Source organism: Budorcas taxicolor, chromosome 18 (genome assembly GCF_023091745.1).
Source record: "Budorcas taxicolor isolate Tak-1 chromosome 18, Takin1.1, whole genome shotgun sequence".
In the NCBI taxonomy this organism is placed as follows: Eukaryota; Metazoa; Chordata; class Mammalia; order Artiodactyla; family Bovidae; genus Budorcas; species Budorcas taxicolor.
Window position 1 is genome coordinate 40,461,349 of NC_068927.1, and position 20,746 is coordinate 40,482,094.

The 20,746-nt window shown below is 41.7% G+C and overlaps 1 protein-coding gene across 1 annotated transcript in view; it reads left to right on the forward strand.

Moving 5' to 3' along the window:
- The window catches only part of PMFBP1 (polyamine modulated factor 1 binding protein 1), a 49,333-nt gene that overhangs the window by 19,562 nt on the left and 9,025 nt on the right, over window positions 1–20,746 (forward strand). The window contains exons 6-13 of the mRNA XM_052656752.1: window positions 97–339; window positions 4,017–4,238; window positions 10,282–10,452; window positions 11,818–11,928; window positions 14,392–14,518; window positions 14,613–14,770; window positions 18,112–18,352; window positions 20,555–20,744. Of these exons, the coding sequence (XP_052512712.1) occupies window positions 97–339; window positions 4,017–4,238; window positions 10,282–10,452; window positions 11,818–11,928; window positions 14,392–14,518; window positions 14,613–14,770; window positions 18,112–18,352; window positions 20,555–20,744 (1,463 nt within the window). The remainder of the gene's footprint in view (window positions 1–96; window positions 340–4,016; window positions 4,239–10,281; window positions 10,453–11,817; window positions 11,929–14,391; window positions 14,519–14,612; window positions 14,771–18,111; window positions 18,353–20,554; window positions 20,745–20,746) is intronic.

Below are 20,746 nucleotides of genomic sequence, written 5' to 3' on the forward strand. Positions count from 1 at the left end.
AAGGGTGGATAGATGGATGTGAATGGTTAAGAAAAAAAAAAATCAGAGTGAATGCCTGCTTTGTGACAATCTAACTAAAGCCTTTCTCAATTGCAGAATAAGAAGCCAGCGTTAGCATTTGAGGAGTCACACATGAATTTTGAGCCTAATAAGCAGTGTCATCTAAGGCAACTCCAACAACTCAAGAAAAAGCTGCTGGCCCTTCAGCAAGAACTGGAGTTTCGCACCGAGGAGTTGCAGACTTCCTACTGTTCCCTCTTGCAGTATCAGTCAGTCCTGGAGAAGCAGACTTCCGACCTGGTTATTCTCCACCATCACTGCAAGATGAAAGAAGATGAGGTATAGATAAAGTAACTATGGAAATGTCCTACATGACCACGTATCTACAGAAATCAGGTCAAAACTACTAGAAAGTGAGCAGTGGACGTAGAGGAGAGCTTCACATCTTGAGCAGATTTTATCAACTTTCCCTCTTTAACTCTTGATTTCCTTGAAACTGAACAGAGGGAACTAAACAGAATGGCATAACTGGGTGAGAGGCCCAGTTAACACATGTGGGGTATGTGTGTACGTGTGTGGGGTGTATGTGTGCACATGCACATATATGTGTGTGGTGTGCATGGAGGCTTATCATCTCCATTCTATTACCATGGCAATTTAAATGCAAAGACTCTAGGTCTCTAAGGGTTATGAAAGAGGTATAAAGTCCACTAAATCAATCATTTTTTTAGAAAAATCAGATTTCAATCATAAATAAATTCCTGGCACTTGCACAGTGGATAAGATAACCAGATGTTGAGTCTGAGTTAATCACTGAGAGTACCTTGTCAGTCATTTTTGCAGACTGGAGTTTTAGATCAAGCAGACTTGACTTAAGTACATTCTGGATATTTATTTCTGTTCATGTCCTGGGGTGATATTTTTTTTTAACCAGAGTATATCATCTTTATAGAATCCCAAGTAAATTACAAAGACAAAAGCCTTACTAAAATCAGCTGGGCAGTGGTAGCACTAGCAGTAGTAAAACCATGGGTTTGAAGTAATGGAACAGGCAGCCTCCTCTGGCATTTTCCTCCTCTGCCTTTAGAGATAAAATTCCAAGGACTGTCTTGAATGGTGCTATTACTTAATGACTAACTCCAGGGAATTTATGAAGGGCCTTGAAGAAACATGGAATTTTTTTTAAAGGAAATATTATGACCAATGAGAATTTGCTGTAAGGGATTGGGAGGGAAAGAAACAAAGAAAGGTTATTCTACAAAATATAATCTGGGACAAAGCCTGTGAGCATAAACCATGGTTTAATAAAGCTAATGCAAGGCTGTATTAAAACTGGTTGGTTCATCCTAACTTAAACAAGAGTCCAGCCTGAATAAAGTGACTCTGAATTATTAATAGTTGGGATTCTATTTGGCTTCATATAACAGAAAACCCCAAAGCAATAGTGTCTTAAATAAAATAGTTAAACACTGTTGTTTTTAAAGACACTGGACACGAGACAATGAAAGACAGTAGTCTTGAGAAATGGGAAACAAATGAGATGAGTCCTTGGCTTATTGTTTCGAGTTTCTAGTCCATGACACAAAAATAGGAATCTAGGAGCGTCTGGTAGACTCCCTTACTTGAAGGGAATTGTCTAAGGATCCCAGAAGACTAAGTTCTTAGTCTTTGTAAGATAGAGTAACAGAGAAGATCGAGTTGCACAGAAAGAGAACTCTGGGGATCAACAGATCTTTCTTTAGTAATCAGAAAATACAAAAAAATGTATCAAGCTAGACTTGTATATCTAGTGGAAGGATCTTTCAAAAACAAAAATAAAATAAAGACTTTTTATTTTTAAAACTAAAGAAATAAAATAGTTAATTTCTATGACATAAAATAAGAGACAGGTAGTCTAGGACTGCTACCTGTGTCCTGTCTTTCGGCTCCACCCTCATCAGCTGAAAGCTTCCATTTTCCAGGTCACCTAAGATGGCCGCTGGAGCACCAACATTTACATCTTTGTTCCAAATAATCAGGGTGAGGGTAGGAAATGGGGTGGAGAGAGAAAGGCACACTCCTCCCTTTTAAAGGACATTTTCCAGAAACCCCACACAATACTTTGACTTATATACCACTGGCAACAATTAGTCACATGGCTGTAACAATTTCTTAGGAAGGCAAAGAAATGCAGTGTTTTAGTGAGGCACACTTTTGTCCCAAACAAAGTCAAGGTTCTGTTACAAGGAGGAGAGGAGGAATTGTGGGATCTGGCAAGCAACAGTCACTGACACAGAGCCCAATATGGGAAAGTCCTGGAAAAGTTACTTTCAAAAAATAAATAAATAAATAAATAAATAAAAAGTTACTTTCAGCACTCTGCCAAGTTCCCCCAATACATTGTTCACAGAAATATCAAACTTCTATCTAAGTTTGGGTTTCCCAACAGCAGATCCTAAAACAAGGAGATAGATACAAGTATGTGTTAGTCACTCAGTCATGCCTGACTCTGTAAGTACTAGTTAATTCAGGAGGGAGGTGATCCCATGAAGCACAGTGAAAGAGTAGGGAACTGTGTCAAACAAGGGCAGGAAGCCCATAAAGAAAATTACTATTAAGATCATTGCTGAACCTACTGGATAGCTCAGGGAACTCTACCCAGTGCTCTGTGGTGACCTACATGAGAAGGAAAGCTTAAAAAAGAGGGGATATATGTATACATATAGCTGATTCACTTTGCTGTGCTGCAGAAACTAACACAGCATTGTAAAGCAACTATACTCCAAGAAAAATTCATTAAAAAAAAAAAAAAAACGATTATCACTGCTGTGGGAAACCAGGGTTCAATCCCTCTGGAGAACTCCGGTAGAAAATGTAGGACACACTGAAAATTGATCCCAGCCAATCGTTCCAGTCATTGGTTGAGGTTTGCACCTGATATTGTTAACTCCCCGTACTTGTCACTTGTCTTGTCTTGCTTCTCGGTTTGAGTGGGCTCCTGGGGCCAGTGCATCCCTCAGGCAAAAAAACCTAAAGATGCTTGCAGTTGGAAGGGAGTTAACATACGGAGGAATGGTGAGTGTCAAGAAGGCATAGGCAGGCCTCCTGACAGGTTCTGTTATAAACATATGAATATAAAATATTCATTTTCTCTTTTTCTTCCCTAATAAACACCTCAAAGTAATTGATCCTTTCCTAAGATGACTCTCAAATGGGCAGGCAGCAAATATATCAGCTTAAATCAATAGAATGTGTTCTATCTGAATTCTGAACTATTTGAACCCAAATAAAGCCTTCCTTGATGACCCCCCTGCTCTTAACTCCTTCAGTACATATAATACAAGTCATATAATTTAGCACACTCAAGAGTTGTTTGCTAATTTTAAATTGTATCTCCCCCAATAGAAGTTTGTAAATGCTGTGAGAGAGGAGCCTGTGCTGTGTAAGTATAAATACCCCTAAGCACCAAAGACATTGTTCTTGAGCATTCAATAAATATCTGTTCAATTGGTTGACTAATTAACTGATTAGGAAGAAAAAGAACCTAAATAAGGAGGATGCAAATTCCCCAGGAACTTCAGGTCCTATTCCCCCACTGTCTGTAGGGAACTTTGCTGAAGCAGGCCTGTATGCACCAGGGACTCCACATTTTCTAAATTAGACCTCTAGAGAATACCTAGTAAAGAAATAATACTGCCATCTCAAGCCCTTTAAAAATGGAGCTATAGATGCATTCCTGTTAATCAACTAACATATCTTTATTGAATTAACTACATACCAGGAAGAATGGGAAACAGAAATGGTCCCTGCCTTTAAGAAGCTTACCATCCAAACAGGACAATCTTTTTAAAAATTTTTTCTAATCATTACCATTCTGATTTTACATACTGTAGCTTTTAGATCTGTGCTGGGCCTATTCTTTGCATCCACATTTCTAGTTAAAATGAAAAACTCCTCTGCATGCTATCTTATAGCCATATCCTGTTGTCATTAGAGGGTTCCATGGGTTCAGTGTGGTTTCTTTCCTATACCAACAGGTGATTCTCTATGAGGAGGAACTGGGAAATCATAATGAGAACACAGGGGATAAGCTCCATTTGGCCCAGGAGCAACTCGCCTTGGCTGGGGACAAAATCGTCTCCCTTGAAAGGAGCTTAAACCTCTACAGGGATAAATACCAGACTTCCCTGAGCAACATCGAGTTACTTGAGTGCCAAGTGAAGATGCTGGAGGGGGAGCTCAGCGGGATCGTCGGTCAGGTAGGACTTCAACCAGACCACTCGCATCAGGAGCTCTTAGTGGTCCCTGTCGTGGTCCCACCCTCTCTGTCAGAAACCCAAACTCTCAGCTAGTTGTCATTCCTTCCCTTGACTTTTGTGGCCCTCAGCTTTGAACTTCAAGCCTTCACATCTTTTGTAAGATTGCTCCTTAGGAATGTTAAGGCTCCTTAATTAACATAAGGAGAAGAAAAGAAAGTGTATTCAACTCTTTGGGACTGTATGGACTGTAGCCCACCAGGTTCTTCTGTCCATGGAATTCTCCAGGCAGGAACACTGGAGTGGGTAGCCATTCCCTTCTCCAGGGGATCTTCTCCACGTAGGGATTGAACCCAGGTTTCCCACATGGCAGACAGATTATTTACATATGAGTCACAAGGAAAGATAACACAAGGAACCACCACTTCAAACAAGGCAGAAAGTAAATTACCGAATGAGCTTCCAAATCTTCCATGTTGCCTCGTCTAGGTCACAAGACTCATGCAAATCATAGCTTCAGAATCAAATAGGAGGAGAAAGTCACGAAACATAGCAAAGAAGAGGCAAAGTGCCTGAACTTGTCTCTTTTTTCTTTTAATTGGTTTTTTAAATTATACAACTAATACAATATAGGCTTTCTAGACAGAATTATGGAGATTAAATGTAAAAGTCCCCACTTGCCCTTCTCCATCCCACTCTCTCAAAACGTGCTGGCAATCTTCCCCAGCCTGTTGCTATATATATGCTACTTACATATATAAAATGTTAAGGTTTTCTTTTTTCATAAATGAGTCACTTTAAAAATGGGGTTCTGCACTTTGCTTTTTAAATGTATATCTTGATGATTTTTTCTTTTCTTTCTTAATTGATGATTTCTTTTAGTTACTACCTTGTATTCTGTAGTATGACTGTACCCTGTGCCATCTACTGACCTGTTTTTCTACCACATACAAGGGTTAATTCCTGAAGTGAGATTTTGCTGGGTCAAGGAGATGCTTATTTTTAATGTTTAAAGATAATTCTACATTGAATACTAAAAAAGGTTCTACCAGTTTACACTTTAACCAACAATAATTCCCCCACACTCACAGGGCATGTTTTCAGTCTCTTTAAGTTGTGTTAAACTGATGGATGGGGGAAGATAAAACAGATTTTCTCATTACAGTGTTTATTTCCTTTAGTTCTAATAATTGTGGGTTTAGCTCTCCAAGAAGCAGACTCTGAGACAGACTGGCATGTCAGACATTTTTAGAGAAAGGTCTTGGCATCAGCTCCTATGAAGGAAAAGGAAGCAGCGTTGGGCAGAAGGAGACATTGGGCTGTCCCAGCAAATGCCTTAGTCAACCTCATGGTGAGCTTTGAGACTGGAAAGACCTCTAGAGCAATTATAAACTGGGGAGAAGGGAGCTGGCCTTTATACCTCCATAGTGGTCAGTGATTGGATGTGAGCTGTCTTCCTAGGGAAAGACATGACCTTGGGCAAATGTTTTCTTCAACCCAGGTAATCCCCAAGAAGGGCAGCACCCCCACAGCTAGAGGAGTAAGTCTCGCACTGCCGAAAGGGATCGGGGAGGCAGGTCACAGTGCCCACCTCATGAACAAAGTATTGAGCCCTGTTCATAAGTGTATAACCATTTTTTTATTGGATTGTTAGCCTTCTTTGTGTTGACTTATAGGAGGTTCTTTGGAGAAGGAAATGACAACTCACTCCAGTATTCTTGCCTGTGAAATCTCATGGACAGAGGAGTCTGGCAGGCTACAGTCCATGGAGTCCAAAGAGTCAGACACAACTGAGCAACTAAACAGCAACAGCATAGACGGTTCTACACCTTCTATGATATAGATTTAGAAGGTTCTTCTATGTCTATATTATAGGTAATAATGTTTCATTATATGTTACAAATATTTTCTCCCAGTTTGTAATTTTTATTTTTTTCTTGTTAATGGTGTTTTTCAACATACAAAAGTTTTTAGTTTTATGAAACTAAATCTCTTAGCCCTTCTTTAAATAGATCCTATGTCTTATTTAGGAAGGCCGTTACTACCCTCCAGATTGCAAAAGTTTATCTTATACTGTCTTTTAGCAGTTTTATAATTTTGTAGTTTTATGTTTTTAGCTTTAGTACACCAGGAAAATATATGTATTTTATAAATAATGAGCTGCTGTTGCTGTTTTGTTGTCCGGTCATGTCCAACTCTTTGAGACCCCATGAACTGTAGCCAGCCAGGCTCCTCTGTCCATGGAATTCTCCAGGTCAAAATACTGGAGTGGATAGCCTTTCCCTTCTCCAGGGGATCTTCCCAATCCAGGTATCGAACCCAAGTCTCCCACATTGCAGGCAGATTCTTTACCTGCTGAGCCACAAGGGAAGCCCAAGAATACTGGAGTGGGTAGCCTATCCCTTCTCCAGCAGATCTTCCTGACCCAGGGCCAAGAAACCCCATATAAATAATGAGAGAAGGCTGTAATTTTGTGTTTATCAAAATGGATCTCCAGTTGTCCCAGCTCCACTTATGAAACATCCCCACCTTTTCCCATTGACTTGAAGTGCCAGCTCAAAATACATACTAATCTCTTCTTGGATTCTCTGTTCTTTTGATCTACTTGCCAGTCCTGCACCAAGATCAGAGCTGTTTTTGATAGTAACTTTAACTGATAGTATGTTTTCATACCTCCTTTTAGGGCAGGTCCAACTTCACTGTTCTTTACGTTCAAATATTTCTTGGTCTTTTTTGTATCTCTTGTCTTGGTGAAATTCATACTGTCTTACTTTCAAACTTTATATTCATTTGGGGGAAATTATCATACCCTTTGGAACATGACAGGCTTCCCCAGTAGCTCAGCAGTAAAGAATCTGCCTGCAGCGCAGGAGACACAGATTTGATCCCTGGGTTGGAAAGATCCCTGGGAGGAGGGCATGGAAACCCAGTCTGGTATTCTTGCCTGGAGAATCTCATGGACAGAGGAGCCTGGTGGACTACAGTCCCTGAGGCCGCAGTCAGACACAACTGAAGTGACCTAGCACGCACACACACGGAACATGATATGTTTCTACTTTTATTCAAGGCTTCTTGTGTGTCCTTTAGTAAGATTTTACACTTTTCCTTATAGATATCACATATTTCTTGCTTAAGTTTATTCTTAGTGTATTACAGTTGTTATTGTTTTATGAATGAGCTCTCTTGTACATTTAATTATATTAATTATTATTGATGTAGAGAAAAACTCTTATCCTGCTATTTTTGAACTCTGTTCCCAGATTTTTAGTTGACTATCTCAGGTTTTCCTAAATTGCTTTCCTTGTTGGCATTTATGCAACTTATTTTCCATCTTACCACATTGACGAAGACCTCCAGAACAGTGTAGAATTGTAGCGTCCTTGCCTTGCTCCCTATATTTTTAAATGTTTCTAATATTCCACTTTTAAGTATAATATCTGTTCTTGGATTCTTGTTAATATCCTTTTTGAAGTTAAAGATGTAACTGCCTCTACATAGCTTATCAAGAATTTTTACCAGGAATAGATATTGGATTTTATTGGATGTTTTTATTAGCACCTATCAAAGTAATCACAGAGTTTTTTTCCTGTAATGAAGTGTAATAAATTAATAGATTTTCATTTATAGAACAATCTTTACATTCCTGGAACCAATCCTCCTTGATATATGTTATTATTTTAATTAAATAACTTAATTTTAATTAAAATAATATATATCATAATAAACTGCTAAACTAAATTATAATAAACTGCTATTATAAGTTTATTAGCATTTAGTTTTTATCTATTTTCAGAAGTGAGATTATTTTGATGACTTAAATTTATGTGTTCTAATCTCATATTGGTGTATTATGCTACCCTAATGTAAATGAATTTGAAAACTTTTCATCTTTTCTTTAATTTCTTGAGCTAGTTATATGACAGACAAAATATACATTTCTTTAAGATTACAAATAATCTTTTACTCACTAAGTGGTATAATGCACCTCTTCTGCATTCTTAGACTTTTCCTTTTGCTGCAATAATTCCTTGTTAATTCTTTCAGAAACCAACAGTGAATGGTAAAAATTCTCAAAATTTCCATGTCTGAACAAGGTTTATTTTGCCATCATTTGTGAATACTATTTTGATTGGGTATACAGATTTACAACTAAGTCTTAGAAAACTATAGCTGTGTTGTATTATACCATGCAGTATTAAAGAGGAATTGTTAGTTTTCAACCTATTTCTCATTTTGTGTGAGTCACCTATTTTATCTCTGAACTCTAGAGGTTTTTAGGCTCAGAATTTTTTAAAATTTATTTCTCATTAAGTCTCTCAAAACTTAGCTGATCCTTTGAAGGTCTACATTTTTTTCAATTCCAGGATTTTTTCTTCTATTTCTTTAAAAGTAATTTCTCTTTTTCATACTGTAAGTATTAAGATACTGGAATCTATAGCTATCATCTTTCTGTTTCTTAACTTTTTTATTGTTCTCCATTCCTTTTTCCACATAGACACTGAATTATTTATATACTCATGGGCAACTTTCATGCTCAGTGAACATGAACTATTTCTAACTTTGCCTGAAAAAGCCCAGTTAGGGAGATAGTTTAATGGAGAAAGGATCTGCCATCCAAACTAGGACTTTTTGCTCTTTTTTGCTTCTCTGCATCAGTTCACCCCATTATTAGTGCAGACCAGTGAACAGGTAGTAACCTTCATGCATGATTTCAGATAATCTAGAGAAAGACATTTAAAAATAAAAAATGCAGTTCTAGGAAAACAGACATGTTCATGTTGATGAGAGTGTCAATTGGTACAATTTCCCTGAAGGATAAGCATGCAACAGCTATCAAAGTTTTAAACAGACCCTGTTTAGATAGATTCCTATAATACATCTACAAATTTAATCTACACATAAACTAGAACAGCTACTCAAAGATTTATGTGCAAAAATATTCATTTCAGCTTCATTTTAGAAAAAAACTTGGAAACAGCATATATTCCCATCAATAGGAAACTGGATAAACATATTTAAAAGAGCCAAGATAGAGGCACCTGTACCAACATGGATAAATTTCTAAGACATCTTGTTGAGGAAAAATTCATGTTTCAAAAAGTGAAAATAATGTCTGTATTCTACAATATGCATTTGTATGTATGTAAATGTATAGATAAAGTGCTAGAAAGATATGCACAAGTTATCATCTCTGGAGAATGCAGTAAGTATGCAATTAGAGGTGGTGGTCAAAGAGAAATTTAGACTTGCCTGTAATATTACAGTGTTTTTCATTTTAGAGGTTTGGGCTGGGGCAGTTTAGTGGTTGCTTGTTTTTGTTTTTGTTTTTGTTTTTGTTTTTGTTTGGCTGTCAGGTCTTAGCTGCAGCATGCAGGCTCCTTGTTGCAGCACATGGATTTCTCTGTAGTTGTGGCATGCAGGCTTACTTGACTCTTGGCATGTGGGATCTTAGTTCTCCAACCAGAGGTTGACCCTTGAATCCCCTGCATTGAAAAGCAGATTCTTACTGGACCACCAGGAAAGTCCCTACAGTGTTCTGTAAAGATTTTATATATATTTGTGTGTGTGTATTACTTGTGCAGTTTGAAATTAATTTTAAAAGAATAAGATAGATCTACAAATAGCAATATGGAAAATATCCTAAATAAATGTTTAGAATAGTATGCAGAAGACTTTCACTTGGGTAGGGAAAGAGTAAGGGGTTACACACATATATATAAATGATATGTAAATATGCATAAACTATCCCCAGAAGGATATACAAAAGCCTGGTAACATAGACCATCATGGAAAAGGGGACCTGGGTCACGGAGGGTCAAGATTTACTTTTCAGTGTTTTCTCTTGTGAACCATTTGAACTTTTTATTGTATGTGCACTTTTTAATTTTTTATTCTTTTGTTCTGGAAGATCTGATTCATATATATGAATCAGATATGTGAACATAAACTTCTAGAATATTGGTCTAGAGATTGTTCATGCTCATGGCATTCTGAAATTGACTCCAAGATTAGCTCAAAATCAACCTATCACTTTTAAATATCCCAGGAGCCCGAGAACAAGGGTGATCATTCAAAGGTACGTATATACACTTCTCCCTGCATGATTCAAGAGCATCAGGAGACCCTGAAACGATTATCTGAAGTCTGGCAAAAGGTCTCTGAACAGGATGATCTAATACAGGAACTTCGAAATAAGCTAGCCTGCAGTAATGCTTTGGTAAGTGTCTCCTTTTGGAACATTTTCCCAAGAGACCCAAAATAAAGTCTTGAGTAAAGGGAGGAGGGGAAAGAATCACCTAAAGTAATCTCTTTGCCAGCACTCCTCACATGTCTTACATACACATGCCCCTGCCTCTTGTTGATGATATTCTCCTCGGTGTGCGTCCCCAACTCACACTAAGTCTGAGATTCTAAAGAGACTTAAAATCTCACTCAACAACCAAGGAGTCCATCAGCAAGGACACAGTTAAAGAGATTGAAAGAAATTATTAAAGAGACATCTATATTATGGAATAATATGCCAAGGAAAAGGATTAAGTAGATCTGTAAGGGCTGCATGGAAGGACATTTGTGGTATATTATTGAGAAAAAGTTTCTGTAGTCCCCTGTGTAGAGTCCAATCCAGCTTTTATTTTTTAAAGTCTTTGATCATAATATAGAAGTATATATCAGTGATCCCCAACCTTTTTGGCACCAGGGACCAGTTCCTGGAAGACAGTTTTTTCACAGATGGGGGAGGGGTGGAGATGCTTTGGGGATGATTCGAGTACACTACATTTATTGTGCACTTTATTTCTGTTACTGTCACATCAGCTGCACCTCAGATCATCAGGCATTAGATCCTAGAAGTCGGGGACCCCTACTGTAAACTACCAACAGTGTTCCTCCTCCTTAGTAGAAGTGAGAAAGAGGAGAATAACTAAATAGGAGAGTCGCACTTCTTTTTTTTTAAGTATTTATTTATTTGGCTGTGGCGGGTCTTATTTGTGGTACACTGGATTTTCAGTTGCATCATGCAAACTTTTAGTTACAGCATGTGGGATCTAGTTCCCTGACCAGGATCAAACCCGGGCCCCCTGCATGAAGTTTTAGCCACTGGACCACCAGGAAAGTCCCTCACTTCTTATTTTTGATGCTTGGGTTCTATTTGAATTGTTTTCAACAAACAAGAACTAAAGTTTCATTTTTTTTTATTTTTAAAAATATACATATTCACTCAATCCATAAGAAGCTTCCTTCTTTACTTCTTGAACTTTGAATCCTATCTTCTGAGAGATTCAGTACATCTTTCCACCACAGTCTCCATAGAACCTTCTTCTGCCTCATAAACTGGACCACACAGAGAGGATCAAGAGGGGGTCCAAAGTGTGGCGATTGATGGACTCGAGAAAAACCACTGTCTGTGCCTTAGTGAGCCTTGATATAAGACTGAAAACATAATTCTTTCTCCCTAGTTTATATAATATGAATTACACAATGCTGTAATAAACTTGGACTGACAAAGGAACACCTCACAAAAATAGCAGTAGTAACAAGCCACTGTGTTGATGATCCAGCATAACTGATTTGTGCTACGTTGCAGGTTCTGGAGCGTGAAGAGGCTTTGATAAAATTACAGGCAGACTTTGCTTCCTATACAGCCACCCACCGACACCCCCCTAGTTCCTCAGAAGATTGTGAAGACATCAAAAAGGTGGGAGAAATTTGTCTATTTGTGCCTGATGGGATGGGCCGAGTTGGGTTTGATTCTGGGTTCTCCTTCTTGTTAAAATTTTTATACTACATTTTATATTTTATTCTATATTTGCCTCACTTTGTTCAGCCCTGTCATAAGGATACTGTATATAATGTACCCAAGGAATGTGTCTGGCATGATTAGATTTTGAAATTGAATTTTGGCATTGCACCTATCTCTTCATTCATGTCCAATGGTATAGCTAAACAAGACAGAGACTCCTGTTGGCTTGCTAGATTCAAAAGAATCATCCAGCCTTCTGGTTTCTGGCTGAAATTGAAAAGCAACAAATTTAGGGAAGATTATTAATTTAAATTCAGTCCCTTTTTAAAAACTCTTATGTTTTCAAATTTCAAAGCCATCTCAAAAGTTGATTCAAATAATGAAAAAGCATTTAAGCCATATAAACAAATCGTAAGACTTGACCAACCAATACAATAGTGAAAACAAGGCAAGGGTCCCTTCTAGGAGATCTGAAGTCAGTCATGCCTGAATTTGAGATGTAAAATAAAGCCAGCCACGTGAGGCCACGCCAGTGCTGAATACTGTGGTGGTAAAGGGAAGTGGCCTGGAAAATCCCATGGACGGAGGAGCCTGGTGGGCTGCAGTCCATGGGGTCGCTAAGAGTCAGACACGACTGAGCGACTTCACTTTGACTTTTCACTTTCATGCCTTGGAGAAGGAAATGGCAACCCACTCTGGTGTTCTTGCCTGGAGAATCCCAGGGATGGGGGAGCCTGGTGGGCTGTCGTCTATGGGGTTGCACAGAGTCGGACATGACTGAAGTGACTCAGTAGCAGTAAAGGGAAGTGGCAGAGAGAGTCAACACACTTTAGCTCTCCAAGGGATCCCCTGGTTGGGGAACAGAGATGCATCTTTTCCCAGGGCTTTCTATTTCCATAGAGTCTGAATGAACTTTGGAATTTCTCCTTGTATATCTGTCAACATATATTTTAAAGGTCAGTCCCATGTTATTCACATCCTGACATATAGCAAGATCTCATACACTCCATGTTTGAGAAATGTGTTTATTCCTCCCTCACTTTTTGATGTTTCATAATGGAAAAAATATCACGACATTAAACTGACCACCTTAACCATTTTTAAATGTGCAGTTAGTTGTGTTAAGTATATTCACATTATTGTGCAATAAATCTCTAGAACTTTCTCATCTTGCAAAACTGAAACTCTATATCTACTAAACACAAATTCTTTAACACTCCATTTTTTTTAAGGTACAGATTTCTTCAAGAAATAGAATCCAGTTTCCCATACCATTTAATATATCCTACCCAAAGCCATTATGTAAATATTCTGTTAGGACTGAAACTACTCACATCTCACTTAGGGCCAGCCACCTCTCTTCCCTCACTTGGCCCTACGGGGCCCACACCTAGGTCATACGGTGACTGCCCTGCATTTCTGCAGCTGCTCCCCTCAGCCCTCAGAGTGCAGCCCACCATCACTGTCAACTCTGAAATCACATAAACGATCTCCCCAGCATCCCATCATGCCCAGACAACTAATTGTTCCTCCTTGGTCACCGTCTCACTGAGGCTAACCTTATCCAACCTATTTAAAGTTGCAGCACACCTCACCTCCACCCCATACACCTCCATTCCCCTTTGGCTGACCTGTTTCTTCCATGGGTTTCCCCGGTGGCTCAGTCGATAAAGCGTCTGCCTGCAGTGCAGGAGACCTGGGTGTCAGCTTTTCATGTTTTCTGTAAGTCACTACTTTATGCTCTTTGTTTGTCTCACCCCACCAGAAGGTAAGCTCCCTGGGGCAAGAATTGGTGTCTGTGCTGTTTGCGGCACCCAGGATAGTGCCTGGCACACAGTAGTGCTTCATGAATGACACTGAGTATGGCAAGAAGGAAGGGGGGGGGCTTTTATGCACATTCCATTCTGTGTGAGCAGGTGAAGTCGGCCATATCCTTTTTTTTTTTTTCCTACTCTTTATTTTTTAATTGAGATGTAATTACATATAAGAAAAGTGTTAGTCACCCAGTCGTATCCGACTCTTTGTGACCCCACGGACTGTATCCCACCAGGCTCCTCTGTCCATGGAACTCTCCAGGCAAGAATACTGCAGTGGGTTGCCATTTCCTTCTCCAAACATACCAGAAAACTCCTCATTTAAAGTGTACAATCAGTGGGTTTTAGTATATTCACAAAGTGGGGCAACATCACCACTAATTTCTGAACATTTTCATCACTCCAGAGAAACCCATATTCATGAGCGATCACGGATCGCTCCCCATCCTCCCTCCCGTACCGTCCCCCCCCCCCGCCCCCACCGCCCGGCAACTACTCTTCTACTTTGTGTCCTTCCGGATTTGCCTGTCTGGACCCTCGGCATTCTAGGGAGCATTCTCCCCGCAGGTCCTCACCCCGCCCCGCTCTTCTTCCGTCTGCCCAGATACTGAAGCACTTGCAAGAGCAGAAAGACAGCCAGTGCCTGCACGTGGAGGAGTACCAGAACCTCGTGAAGGATCTGCGCATGGAGCTAGAGTCCGTGTCAGAACAGAAGAAAAACATCATGAAGGGTAAACCGTGGGCCAGTGCGGAGGCGGGTGAGGGGAGCCCGGGAGGGCGGAGCGCCCCTCTGAGCAAGAAGCACTCTGTCTTCTCCCGCTGTAGACATGATGAAGCTGGAGCTGGACCTGCACGGGCTGCGAGAGGAGACATCTGCCCACGTGGAGAGGAAGGAGAAGGAGGTCATCATCATGCAGCGGCGGCTGCAGGAGCTGCAGACGCAGTTCACCGAGACCCAGAAGCTCGGTTTGAAGAAAGACAAGGTAAAGCGAGGAAGCTCCCTGATTGGAACCGCCAGATGGCAGGTTCGAGACTAGGCCTGGCGGGAGCCGGCTCTGCGGCTCTGCCATCCTCGGTGTTGCTTGGAGAGCACCTATGCATGCGCAGTGAGATTGCTGCGCTTTGGACAAGGGGAAGGACATAGGAGGGCCAAGGGGATAGGGGGACCACGGGAATTGGGGGGTGGGGCGGGGTGGAATTCTGAGTTCTTCCTTGAAATTGCTCTTGGCACACTCCAGTATTCTTGCCTGGAGAATCCCAGAGACTGAGGAGCCTGGCAGACCACAGTCCAGAGGGTCACAAAGAGTCAACATGACTGAGTGCCTAAGTACACATGCACTCTGGGCAACACATATATATGGAATCTAGAAAGATGGTACTGATGAACCTATTTGCAGGGTAGCGGTGGAGACGCAAAGGAAAGATATACCCATTTGAATGCAGAGTTCCAAAGAGTAGCAAAGAGAGAAAAGAAAGCCTTCCTCAGTGGTCAATGCAAAGAAATAGACGAAAACAATAGAATGGGGAAGACTAGAGATCTCTTCAAGAATACCAGAGATGCCAAGGGAACATTTCATGCAAAGATGGGCTCGATAAAGGACAGAAATGGTATGGACCTAACAGAAGCAGAAGATATTAAGAAGAGGTAGCAAGAATACACAGAAGAATTGTACAAAAAAGATCTTCACAACCCAGATAATCATAATGGTGTGATCACTCACCTAGAGCTAGACATCCTGGAATGCGAAGTCAAGTAGGCCTTAGGAAGCATCACTACGAACAAAACTAGTGGAGGTGATGGAACTCCAGCTGAGGTTATTTCAAATCCTAAAAGATGATGCTGTGAAAGTGCTGCACTCAGTATGCCAGCAAATTTGGAAAACTCAGCAGTGGCCACAGGACTGGAAAAGGTCAGTTTTCATTCCAATCCCAAAAAAAGGCAATGCCAAAGAATGTTCAAACTACCACACAATTGCACTCATCTCACACACTAGCAAGGTAATGCTCAAAATTCTCCAAGCCAGGCTTCAACAGTACATGAACCATGAAATTCCAGATGTTTAAGCTGGATTTAGAAAAGGCAGAGGAACCAGAGATCAAATTGCCAACATCCATTGGATCACTGAAAAAGCAGGAGAGTTCTAGAAAAACATCTATTTCTGCTTTATTGACTATACCAATAGTCAATGTGTGGATCACAACAAACTGTGGAAAATTCTGAAAGAGATGGGAATACCAGACCACATGACCTACCTCCTGAGAAATCTGTATGCAGGTCAAGAAGCAACAGTTAGAACTGGACATGGAACAACAGACTGGTTCCAAATAGGGAAAGGAGTACTCAAGGCTGTATATTGTCACCCTGCCTATTTAACTTATATGCAGAATACATCATGCAAAATGCCAGGCAAGATGAAGCACAAGCTGGAATCAAGATTGCTGGGAGAAAGATCAATAACCTCAGATATGCAGATGACACCACCCTTATGGCAGAAAGCGAAAAACTTAAAGAGCCTCTTGATGAAAGTGAAAGAGGAACGTTAAAAAGTTGCTTAAAACTCAACATTCAGAGAACTAAGATCATGGCATCTGGTCCTATCACTTCATGGCAAATAGATGGGGAAACAGTGAGAGACTTTATTTTGGGGGGCTCCAAAATCACTGCAGATGGTGAGTGCAGCCATGAACTTTAAAGACACTTGCTCCCTGGAAGAAAAGCTATGACCAACCTAGACAGCATATTAAAAAGCAGAGACATTACTTTGCCAACAAAGATCCATCTTGTCAAAGCTATGGTTTTTCCAGTAGTTATGTATGGATGTGAGAGTTGGACTATAAAGAAAGCTGAGTGCCGAAGGCTTTTGAACTGTGGTGTTGGAGAAGACTCTTGAGAGTCCCATGGACCGCAAAGAGATCCAACCAGTCCATCCTAAAGAAATTAGTCCTGAATATTCATTGGAAGGACTGATGCCGAAGCTGAAACTTCAATACTTTGGCCACCTGATATGAAGAACTGACTCCTTGGAAAGGACTGATGCTTTCCCCTGATGCTGGGGAAGATTTAACGCAGGAGGAGAAGGGGATGACAGAGGATGAGATGGTTGGTAGGCATCACTGACTCTTTGGACATGAGCTGAGCAAGGTCCAGGAGTTGGTGATGGACCGGAAAGCCTGGAGTGCTGCAATCCATGGGGTCACAAAGAGTCGGACACAACTGAGCGACTGAACTGAACTGAGTGGAGACACAGCCATAGAGAACAGACTCAGACACAGTAGGGGAAGAAGAGGTGGGACAAATTGGGAGAGAAGCATGGAAACATATATACTACCATATGTAAAACAGATAGCCAGTGGGAATTTGCTGTAGTGACTCAGAGAGCTCAAACCAGCACTCTGTGACAACCTAGAGGGGTGGGATGGAGTGGGAGGCTGGAAGGAGGTTCAAGAAGGAGGGGACATATGTATATTGGTGGCTGAATTACATTGGTGTGTGGCAGAAACCAACACAATATTGTAAAGCAATTATCCTCCAATTAAAAATAAATTAATTTTTTTAAATGGAGATATTTGGAGAGATGACAACAGGAAGTGAGGAGTCTGAATAAGCATCTTTGAGTCACTCATATGTTCATTCAACAGATATTTTTGAATTTCTATGATGCACCAAGCACTCTTCAAGGCATGAAGAATATAATAAAACATATGCCATCCCTACTTTCATGGAGCTTGTGTTTAGTCTATAGAGACAGACAACAAACAAGTAAAAAAAGTTACAATAAAATGTTAGGTACTAATGAATTCCTAAAACAACTTGGTGGCTGTTTTACCCAGGGTAGTCAGGGAAGGCCCTCTTTGATAAGGTGACATTTGGGCAGAAATTTGAATGAAGAAAGAAGGCCACCCAGGCTGAGATCCTGAAGAATATTCCAGGCAGAGGCAATAGCAAGGGCTGGCACCCTAAGGCGGGAGTGAGCTGAGAAGCAGAGCAAGTGTGGGGTGGCAAGAGGTAAAGTCAGACAGATAGCCAAGTACCAGATCATGAGCATCCCCGGAGGTCTTTGTAAGGACTTTGGCCTTTTTCCACGTGAGGTGGACCCAGTGGAGGCTTTGAACAGAAGCATAACAAGATCTGGCTCGCATTTGTAAAAGCCCACCTCTGGCTGCTGTTCTCTGTAAGAGAATAGCCCTACAGGAGGCAGGGAGCCCAGGTGGAGGCTACTACAACATCCAGACAAGAGAAGACGGTGGCTCAAGGCGATCTCTAGCTGACTTGGCCCTGCTGCTTCTCAGGCCTCCATCAGCATTAACACTTCACTTTCTTCAGCTCCTCCAGGAGAAAGACGAAATGCTGCACGAGCTAGAGAAGGAACTGGCGCAGGTTCAGAACAACCTCGTGAAAAAGGAGATGGAGCTGGAGAAGCAGCAGTGCATGACAAACGAACTCGAAATCGCCATCCAGGAGGAGAGGCAGGACAAGTGCAAGGCCGAGTACGGGCACCTGCGGGCCGAGATCAAGAAGCTGAAGGAATGTCTCGAAGACGCCAAACAGCAGCAGAGGCTGGCTGGTGAGGCCCCCGGGCAAGCACTGGCCCCACTGCCCTCAACCCCCTGGAGCCCTCTCCACTGTCTCACTCCGGTCGCCACAGGATCCCACCTCACCTCACAGCAGCTAGGGCCGCCCCCTACGCCCCTTCCTCACACTCCCTCTGGAGGCCCGCCACACAGCAGGTGCTCAGGCTGGGAAAGCAGACCGCAGCTCTCACATGCCCACGTTTTCTCGGCAGCCTCTCCTTTGCTCCACACGGGAGCACAGGGCTCTGCACCCTGCTTCTTTGCACCACACTCCTCTCCACCTTCTCTGGGGCCTTCATCACACCACTCACTTCTTCCTTCCCTGCTTTTTAACTCTCTCTCTCCTTTTTTGGCCTCCAAGCACATTCACTTAGAGTGTGGGTTACGTTCTTGCCCCTCTGCTGAAAGTGCTTCTCAGAGGTCACTAGTAACTTCCTGCCTTGGATATGGGTTGTTTGGGGGTGGTAAAAAAATGTCCTGGAATTATATGCTCATGGTCACACAACTTTGTCAGTCTAAGAGAAACCACTGCACTATACAATTTAACAGGATAAATGTTAAGTGAGCAATGTATCAACTGGGGGGAAAAAAATTCAAAGCTTGTGTCCTTCCTCACCCTCCTCTAACTCTGTGTATGTCCACGCCATTGGCCCCCACACCTCAGTGGTTGTTTCTTAGCTTTGGAGACACGACAGGTCCCTCGTTCTTCCACAGATCTGACCCTTTCTTCCACAGATCTCACCTTGTTTCGCTCCTGCCCTGACCCTGGTCACCCATCTCTAAGAGCCCACCCTCTGCCATCTCTCCCCTCCCTCTGCTGGTAAGCGCCTCTGCTCCTTGTGGCCGCATTCCTCTGCAGGCAACTCCAACACCTGGAGCCCCAGCCCTGACATGGCACCTACTCAGTCTTGTCTTTAGAAACTAGCTGCATCCACCTTCCCAACTAACCCAACATTCCCAAAGCTGAACCTACTCTCTCCCTTGTTAAAAAAAAAAAAAAATCCTCCTCCCTTCTGCTGGGTATATAATCATTTCCATAGTGACACCATCTTTCTTCCAGTATTCCAGGCCCATAAAAAAAAAAGGAGAGAGGAGTGATATTTAATGTAGAAATGATAGGAGAAACAACAGGAAGTGGGGAGGTATTTGGTGTTGAGAAACTCCAGTAAACAAATTATTTTTGTTTGGTGCTTCTTCCTTCACACCCTGAAGTACGGACTTCCCTGGTGGCTGACGGTAAAGCGTCTGCTTACAATGCGGGAGACCTGGGTTCGATCCCTGGGTCAGGAAGATCTTCTGGAGAAGGAAACGGCAACCCACTCCAGTACTCTTGCCTGGAAAATCCCATGGACGGAGGCGCGTAGTAGGCTACAGTCCATGGGGTCGCAAAGAGTCGGACACAACTGAGCGACTTCACTTCACTTCACTTCACTTCCTTCATACCCAGTGTAGACAAGGACGTGGGCTAAAAGAATATTACGAGATATCTTTCTCCATTCTAAGACATTCCACTTTTCCTAAAACATTCTTTCCTTTATGGCAGGTCCCTGCTCAATAACCCACTAAATCATGTCTAAATATTTCTCTCAGCCTTTTGACACTCTTCAAAACCCGCCTCGAGTCCATGCACTTAACTGTCTCCCACCATTCCTTCTCACTTTCCAGTTAAACTGGTATCTTCCCATCCTCTTCAGACATGCCCCTGCTTCCCTTCACTGTGTATTTCCTCTAATAGTCCACCTCTACCCCCCACCAATAATTACCTTTCTCTTCCTTCTTCTAAGGCCAGGGCTCTACTTACCCACACTGATCTTGCTTCCTGAGTTCACAGTGTGAGTTTAACATTACTGTGTTCTCTACATCAGGTGAGCCAGGTACAGCTAAACTCCATGAGGTCAGGATTTGTCCCCAGTGACAGGGTGAGTCGCAAAACAGATACTGAGCAATTTCTACCAATGTGTTTAACTTAACAAGAAGTTCATGGCTGGTGGGTAGGTTGAAGACAGATAGTTTAACCAAGCTCTTCAGGAGTGATAATGAAATAGAGAGAGGAGGACAGATTGGAAACTGAAGTAGGTCACAACATGAAGGAGCAGACTCTTTTAAACTGGTCTCAGAAATCGGAGAGTCCAATCTTCACACACACTCCTCTCACACGTGGACACGCCCCAGGGGTCATCTCCTGTCTTCTGCAGCTCAGCAAGCAGCCGACTACAAAGAAGAGGCCTTTATGGCAAATGACAACCTGGAGGACTGCCAGAGGAAGCTGCAAAGCTGTATTTGCCTGGAGAAGCAGAAGGCAGAGACCATCCAGGAGCTCCAGAGGGAGCTTCAGAAGTTGCAGAAGGATTCCTTGACAGCTGAGGAGGAGCTTGTACCCAGCAGGT